Source organism: Megalobrama amblycephala, linkage group LG6 (assembly GCF_018812025.1).
Source record: "Megalobrama amblycephala isolate DHTTF-2021 linkage group LG6, ASM1881202v1, whole genome shotgun sequence".
NCBI classification, from domain to species: domain Eukaryota; kingdom Metazoa; phylum Chordata; class Actinopteri; order Cypriniformes; family Xenocyprididae; genus Megalobrama; species Megalobrama amblycephala.
In genome coordinates this window covers 22,144,268-22,153,275 of record NC_063049.1, presented here as the reverse complement: position 1 = coordinate 22,153,275, position 9,008 = coordinate 22,144,268, and the positions used below count along the sequence as shown (strand labels likewise).

At 39.3% G+C, this 9,008-nt stretch overlaps 1 protein-coding gene across 1 annotated transcript; it reads right to left on the bottom strand.

Annotated features, from left to right (window-relative positions):
• Positions 1 to 302: 302 nt before the first annotated feature.
• Positions 303 to 8,802, bottom strand: desma (desmin a). The gene is made up of 9 exons (XM_048193385.1): positions 8,176 to 8,802; positions 5,585 to 5,645; positions 5,283 to 5,378; positions 4,104 to 4,265; positions 3,859 to 3,984; positions 3,117 to 3,337; positions 2,976 to 3,019; positions 1,348 to 1,448; positions 303 to 701 (listed from the first exon to the last, which is right to left on the bottom strand). Exons 1-9 carry the CDS (start codon positions 8,727 to 8,729, stop codon positions 660 to 662), a joined length of 1,407 nt encoding a protein of 468 aa, XP_048049342.1. The 5' UTR covers positions 8,730 to 8,802; the 3' UTR covers positions 303 to 659.
• Positions 8,803 to 9,008: the final 206 nt, after the last annotated feature.

Genomic DNA, 9,008 nt, shown 5'->3' with positions numbered 1-9,008 from the left:
GTAATTTTATGTATTTTATTAATTACAATTTTGGCTGGTTTTATATTTTACATTTATATTTTTGTTCAAAAATGTGTTTTGCAAAAAAGGCTATTTAATATTTCTGGATTGACAAAAGGTCAGTGTGTGTTAACCTTTTTGCATGGGCAATAATAGTGGAAATGTTCAATACCTTTTTTTTTTTTGTAACCAGGCCATACTACTGAGTGTTGTCGTCTGCACAGAAACTGGCTTAAATCACTTAATACAATGTGTTGTACTTCATACTATGTGATTAATACAAAAAGCACAGAAGCCTTCAATTTTATAGGAGGGAAATACTGTTTATTGTTTTTGTAGAGGTGGAACAGTGTCTCAGATTTTCCCATTATGACCCAACCACACATGCACGCATACATTCATATAAACAGAAACTCTGAGATCAACTGGCCACTTTCAGACTCCACTTACACTCCAGAGAGTATGTGTATCGCGCCGTTTCGCTCGTTCTCCCTCTCGTTCTTCAGCTCACTTTCCTTTTGTCTTTGTGCGTCATCCACACATGCAGTAATGGGTCATGATAATACTGGGCGTGTGCATAAAAAGCCTGAGGCCATTGGTGAAAATGTAGCTAAGTTAGGGAAAGGGATTCTAATGAAATTTGATCTGTTTCATTGGCTTTACATGATGTCCTGCTGGTGCTGTGTGGACTCGCTGACGACCTGAAGGGAGGGAACAAAAAGGGAATGATTAGAGACAGGGTGTCTGGATAGGATACAGATGATTCACATGCTGCACATAAATGCTGGGAAAACACAGTGCCTAAAAAAAGTGATACTCCATAATAAGAAACAGAGGCTTCTCTTTAAGTTAAAATAGCCCTTTTCCTGCTGCAAATCAATACTGGGCTAGTGCAAGACACATTCTTTCATAAATGAAGTTCTCCATATGTGCTGTGCAGAAACACTCTGTGATATTCAGCAGAGCAGAAAACTGATATTAACAGTGATTCACATGACAATTGGAGGATTTTGCAGTGCAACCCAGTGCTGGTTAATAGGGAACAGGATTTTCTTAGGAAAGTGTTTGGGAAAAGGACTATAGAAACAGATGAATCAAATAAGCCATGGCTGAACTTACACACTGAGCACTGAGGGCGCTCAAGCCCTCACTAGTTGTCCTACTCTAGGGTAAAATAGAAAATTATTTGGATGATTACGATTATATGTATGCTTATATTCAGTATAAGTTATATGTGCGTGTTTATGTATATAACACACGTTTTTGAGATTGGACAGTCTGTAAATTCAATTAATGACACAATAAGTCTAGCCTGTTAGCAAGTGTTTGTTTGTGCATTTATGTTACCTCGCCATCCCGGGTCTCAATGGTCTTGATCAGAACTGTTTTCTTAGAGTGGACTTCAGATGCTCTCTGTTGTTGCTTTTGGTGCTGCTCCGGGCTGGTCTCTATGGCAACACAATTCATATCTCGGCATCATTAAACTGAGCCTCACATAGTAAATACATAAATACTGAATTATTGATTTCATCTTCAGTTGATGTACTCGAAACACAACAAAGCACAAGGAGACTTGGGTGTTAAAACGAAAAAATACAATGGCTTTTGCCCCCCCTTGTGGATGAAGAAGACAACATTGCTCAACAATATTTATTATTAAAGGGATAGCTCATTTAAAAGTGTAAATTCTGTCATCATTTACTCACACTCATGTTCTTTCAAACCTGTATGACTATCTTTCTACTGTGGAACACTAGAGATTTTTGAGTTGGTGAGGTCCAAAGTTGGGTTACACTGTAAAGGGATAGTTCACCCAAAAATGAATATTATCCCATGATTTACTCACCCTCAAGCCATCCTAGGTTTATATGACAATCTTCTTTCAGATGAACACAATCCGAGATATATTTAAAAATATCCTTATCCAGAAAATATGCATCCATCCATAAAAAAAGTAATCCATACCAAAAATATCCATATATAAAACTTTATAAAGTCGAATAACAAGCTTCCGGTAGACGACCGTACGCAGAATGCGCAAGTTGACTTGTGCCAAATGAGTAACCCGTGACGCGATGTATGACGCAGGATGTATTAATATCATAGGCTTAGATGCCTCTTGCAGGCTAGCCAACAAACTCAAGCTCCTCTTCTCTTATATCAAAATCCTCTGACATTTCTCATTTTAGACTTCTAACTCGTGACCGGTGTTTTGTTTTGCTCTCTCCACTTCGCCTCCACGTTCGTCATTGCGTTCGGGTCAAAGGTTGCTCTTCCGCCCAAATTGACGTGCGCAAAATGCGTACGGTCGTCTGCCAGAAGGTCATATATTTGACTTCATAAAGTTTATATATGGATATTTTTCTTACAAAAACACATCCCTTCACTTTAAAAGGCCTTTATTAACCCCTTGGAGCCGTATGGATTACTTTTTTTATGGAAGGACGCATATTTTCTGTCTTCAGAATGTGGGTTACCATTCACAACCATTATAAACATGGACTAAGGATATTTTTAAATATATCTCGGATTGTGTTCATCTGAAAGAAGATTGTTATAAACCTAGGATGGCTTGAGGGTGAGTAAATCATGGGATAATTTTCATTTTTGGGTGAACTATCCCTGTAAGTAACTTTACAACTCGATGTCAAATAACTCTCATTAATTTGCAACTAGATGTCTACTAACTCTCATTCGAGTATTAGCAGATTAGGTTAGGGTTAGGTAAGTTGAAATGTAGGCTACTTGCAAAGTTACGTAATGTCTCGTGGGGACCATCAAAATAAAGTGTTAGCAGATATTAGTCTACTAATTCTCTAATGACTGGTTGTTAACATGTAGTTGCAAAGTTACTTATAGTTAGTAGAATGTCTAAAGTGGACTATCGAAATAAAGTGTAACCCAAATTAGTTTGGAACCCCAATCATTGTGTGGACAAAAAAAGTTCTTGATAGTTTCTCTTGTACCAAACTCACCTCTGAAATTCAAGGAAGAAAAGGACTGCACAGGCAGAGAGATCCTGAAAACAAGGTAAATAATAATAATATGAAATAATGTTTTGTTATATCAGTTAAGAACAATAAGCAAAACCTGTCCAAATACCTTCTATCTCTTACCTGCCCTCCTCTCCTTCCAGAAGCTTCCTGTAGGTGGCGATCTCCACATCAAGTGCCATCTTGACATTCAGCAGATCCTGGTACTCACGGAGGTGGCGAGCCATCTCGTCCTTCATTTTTGTGATCTCACCCTCAAGACGTGCAATGGTGTCCTGATAACCTCCGGCCTCACGACCCAACCTTTCCTCCATCTCCCTCATTTGCCTCATCAGAGACTCATTCTACAGACAGAATGACAAGAAGTTGAGAGAAAGAAAGGACAACAAGTAGGTATGATTGAAACTGGTGTACAGAAGGAAAAGAAAGACTGGAGATGAGATGAACTGAGGATGAGTTCAGTAGATTTCTAGCGATACAGTGGGCCATTACTGTTGGCTCTTTACTGAAATAAATTTACTGGGGAAACATATTATAGCCTTCATAATTAGTAAGTTCAGTGTGCAGAGGCTGAGCTAATATTTGTTTTGGCTGGAAAATGATAATTTGGCTTAGAGCCCATCTAAAGTCGGCATGAAACAGAAGTTGTGTGTCTTTTCTTCACTATTGTGACGTATATCCGAGTGAAATGGCTTCTTGAGCAAGAAAAAATGTAGGGTGGAACTTGATTTTGTCTATTGGGAATTGATTGGATCATTGTGGTTTGCTATTGTTTGATCTCATTTGAGTGACAGGTTGTCACTCAAATGTACCACAATATTTCATATCAAAAAGTATGGTTTTCATGGTGATTTTAAGGACTTACGGTGCCCTTGAGAGAGTCAATCTCACAAGTGTAGGACTGGATCTGGTGACGGAACTCCATGGTCTCCAGCTTGGCTTGTCTGAGAGCGTCATTATTCTTGTTTACTGCCTGGTTCAGATCTGACACCTGTGGGTGGAACAAAATAGTTTAGCTCAAACTCCTGGCTACTTTCAGTCTAGATACATAGATCTGAATATAGCCTTTGAATTGTATGTCTGCATATTTCTAAAATCTCTGATACAGACCTTAGACTTATACCATTCCTCGGCCTCTGCGATATTCTTGGCAGCAATACCCTCGTACTGCAGGCGGATGTCCCTCAGGGCGGCGGTCAGGTCAGGCTTGGACATGTCCATTTGGATCTGTACCTGACTCTCCTGCATCTGGTTTTGCAGCTCACGGATCTCCTAAAGGAAAAGGTAAACACAGAGACATGGCTTCAGAGTGCACTTTTTTATATTGATTCGAGTATAAAGAAAGTTAGTGTCATTCTGAGATTGAAGCAGGAATCCAACCATAATGTAAACTGTTTATTTGCATTGGAGGAATGATTTAAAAAGTGACTTTATTCTATGGAACCCATTAATGAATGAGACTATGAAACTCTAAAGGTTCTTTATTGGCATTGATGGTTCTAAGAACCTTTAATATCCATGAAACCTTTCCACAGCACAAAAGGATCTTTATACACTCTTCAAAATAAAGGTTACAAAGGGAGGTTTTCACAGCGATGCCATAGAAGAACCATATTTGGTTCCCCAATGAACCTTCAGTGAACAGTTTTTTTAAGAACATTTTAGAACCTTTTTCCACTATAAAGAACCGATTGTGGAATGGAAAGGATCCATGAATGTCAAAAGTTCTTTATAGATGCCAAACAAGAATCTTCTGAGATCTTTCAGATTATTCAAATCTTCTTCACACTAAGAAAAAATGGTTCTTTTAAGAAGTTTTTTTAGGGAACCCAAAAAGGTTCTTCTATGGCATTGCTGGGAAACCCCCCTTTTGGATCCTTTATTTTGAAGAGTGTAGCTGTAATTATTTTTTATCTCTGTTGTAATTGTAGGACTGTGAGGCCTTGTAAGGCCTTTTTCTTTTTCCACCACCCTACTCACAGCTGTGTCTCAGAGAATCTGTCTCTGTTTAATTATAGGGATGCATCTGTTGCACAGCTTTACACTGCCCCCTCACTGTCAGTGTGCAGCTGACACACACACACAGACCCACATGTGACCATTTTATCCTTACATGTCAAATAAAAAGCAGAGAGTGCATTTAAAGAACTTGACTTCAGAGCCTCGTGAGTAAAAGGTCAGTGGACGTGTTGGTATGAGAGCGAGGGAGGTCGCAGACAGAGAGATGAACAGTTAGTCACGTATTGTCGTGGAAAATGTTGAGGAATGTAACTTTAGATGTGTACAAACCTCCTCGTGGACCTTCTTGAGGAATGCAATCTCTTCATGAAGGCCCTCGATACGTCTTTCCAGGTCCAGCCTGGCCAGAGTGGCAGCATCTACATCCTACAGAGAACACAACAATTGTGGAATAATTCAGTCATTGTCATTCATCAAATTGAATTGCTTTGTATTTATATGTGTGTCTTTCATGTTAAACAATGCAAAAGAGGCTTAAATTCTGGTCTTTCCAGTCACACTCTATGTGTCACTAAAGGTAACTTTCTCAGACAAAATTTTACTAAAAACTAAAGATGGTTTAGAGAACATACAGCTCTAAAAGCAGAGAGGTTGTTCTCGGCTTCTTCTTTCTGGTGGATCTCCTCTTGAAGTCTGTGGAAGACAAATATGAAGTAATATATGAAGTAAATATGACTTAACAAAACATATTTAGTGCTCTAACTAGCCTGTTAAGTCTTTAAAGTTGAATTAAGATGATTTTTAATGACGTATATTGTAATTTGCTATTTAGGAATTACTGCATGGCCAGAAATAGAGCTTGTATAATGGCCAAGGTGTCCTTCATGCCCTCAGTCTTTGAGATATGCTGAGAGCAGCTTGTAAAGTTGTTATTCCTTCATGCACAGAGATCAAGACGGAACATTATATTCTCACATACTGCTTGGAGTTACACATAGCTCAGGTTGAATGTAAATGTCCCTGACATTCGTTTGAAAGAGGTATGTTGTTAATGTGGCACATATCCGGTTTCATGAATGTAATTGTTGGCAGTCATTTGGCATCTGAGAGATAAAAGGAGTTGAGCCATAAATCATGTCATGCCAAAGTTGAAGGCTCTATTGGCACTAGAAAGTAATGGAAAGCTTCAATACCCATAATGTTTTAGTTGTTTTTTCATATATTGCTAGAGATCCAGAACTTATAGCTGTAGCTGCAAATCACATAATGAGTTCTATATAATCTCTATGTGTCAGCACACCATCAGGTTCACTTTAAACAATATCTCTGCATAGGAATTGATGTTGGTAGGCTTTCAACAGTTATCATTAGTGCTGATAACATGGTGTGGTTTCTATGGGGCCCTTGAATGCAATGCGCTCAGGCAGACCGAAACACACTATGAGCAAGATAAGGGTTATTTTTAGGGATGTGCATTCTCTGCAGTGCTGGGGGGTTTATTGAAGAGGCTAATAATAGCAGTCTAATCTGAGCAATGTGTAATAGGACCCTGGGTACTTTTGCAAATAGGAATAACACTTATACTCTTTCCAACATCATACACTTACATGAGTTACAACGGTGGTTGCTACTTGGGGTTACCATATACCCCGACTTAAGTATGTTGTCTTTAACGTCTGAGGTGGTCCTGACCCCTGTTCCGTCTCTGTGTTTCATGTCTACTGCTTGTGTTTTAGAAATCTGGCCATGATGGCATCAAACCCAGGGTATTTTAAAGCATTTCTTTCAAAATTCATGCTCATTATGTTGTTTTAGAATGTTTTGGGGAGAATTTTAGTTGTTAGAAATTGTAAGTAGATGTCCCTTAAATGTCCTTTCCCAAATTCACAACTCAATGACATGAGTTACGAGCACCATCATGACTTCCAGTTTTACACTGTGTGCCTTCTTCCAGGCCCCACATATTATATAATAAATGTCACTATGCCTCCATAAAGTGTGGACTTATGTACTCTGAGGGAAATAAACCAAATCACTTCAACACAACACTAGATACACTTTACTTTACACATTTCTTTTTACTGTCTGGATATCACACAATATATCCATCTTACAAAGCTTATAAAAAATAAGTTCTAAGAATGTTTTGGTAACATTGCCATTAAGTTATGAAAACATTATTCTTCAATGTCCTCTGAACATTCAAAATGTCCAGTTTTTTTAAATGTTTTAAAAACGTTTTTTTCTTGGTTATGCAAATGTTAAGTTATGTTCTATTAATGTTACTGGAAGAATGTTTGTTCATTACTTTCAGAGAACCTGCCAGAACATTACACTACACTGCCCAGCGTGTTTGTATTTAAATAGGCAAATGACTAAGAGTCTATGATTGGATCATTATTGCAGTGATTATGATGTTTCTAGCATGTTGTATGGTTGGCAACAGTTCTTCTAACCCTATTTGATGGAACGTGTAGCTTTTCATTTCTTTAACATGTAGGAAGACGTATAGTATCATGGCCATATTCCATGATGACAATGTCAGTTCCCAAACTGTGAAAGAATGGTTGGGAAGGTGCATAAATATGATTTTCACACATGAATTGGCATCTCTAAGTCCAGACATTAGATTTATTGAAAGTCTTTGGGATGTGCTGGAGTAGACTTTAAAGAGTGCTTGACTCTTGCATTGTCGGTACAAGATTTTGACCAAAAAATTATTATTTCCTTAAAGAGATGCATAAATTTTTGGTCAAGATCTTGTATTGACAATGCAAGAGGTGAGCACTCTGTAAAGTCTACTCAAGCACATCCCAAAGACTTTCACTGATTTTAGGTCTGGACTCTGAAAATGATTCTTCATGCTCTCTGAACCATTCTTTCACAATTTTAACCCTGGTGAATTTTGACATTGTCATCCTGGAATATGGCCATGATGTGTCTTCCTATATGGTTGTTTAAGAAACTAAACTACACACTCCATCTTTAAGGGTTAGAAGAACCATTCCCAAACATCTAACATGGAAGAAACATAATAATCACTGCAATAATGATCCAATCATAGATTCTTAAGCATTTGCCTATTTAAATCCAAACACCAACTTTTTTTTGTACGTTTAGTAATATAATATTTCAAATTTAAATTCAAAGTAAATCTGAATGAATCAAAACTTTTACAAAAAGCAAAAGATGCATAGTCGTAAATACTTCTTGAAGCTCTCACCTCAGTTTCAGTTTCTGTAGGTCATCGGCCAGGTTGTCTCTCTCTATCTCAACGCGAGACCTCTGATTGGTCAGTGCATCCACCTGTCTGCGTAGCTCTCTCATCTCCTCCTCATACATCTCTGCGATACGCGTGGGCTCGCGGCCCCGCATACGCTCAATCTCCACAGTCAACGCTTGGTTCTGCTGCTCCAGGAAGCGCACCTTCTCGATGTAGCTGGCAAAACGGTCATTGAGATGTTGCAGCTCTGCCTTCTCATTAGTGCGTGTATTGAGGAAATCCTGGTTCATGGCATCGGCCAGATTGAAGTCCAGCTTCTCGCCAAGACCGGCATAGGAACGGACCATTGAGCCACCACCCAAGGAAGAGCTGGATGCGCGGTGGCTGGAATAAATGGGAGAAGCGGAGCTCTTGCTCACCTCATAAACTCTGGAAGACATACGAGAGGACCCAGCAGAACCACGGCCAGAGAAAATGGAGGAGCTCAGACCGGAGCCGAAGGTACGGCGGTAAGAGGAAGCCGTCTCGGCAGAAGTTGAATACGTCTTGCTCATGACTGGGCCTCTAAGGATTGTACGGTGTGAAAATGCTGGGTCGCTTAGGGCTGTGTGGTAGAATGAGGGTCAAGCGGCGAAGCTGGGCTATATATAGTGGACCACCCATCTGCCCCCACCCACATTTTTCTGTCACTGTTATCACCCCTCACATTGGCCCCCACTTGTCTCTCTCTTTTCTAAACCTTGCTTCCTCAGCTGTCATGAGGTCTGGTTTCCAGCAGCTGGGTGAAGCAAATGTATGGGGCATGAGGTGGCACAGGGCACATCATGTAGAAT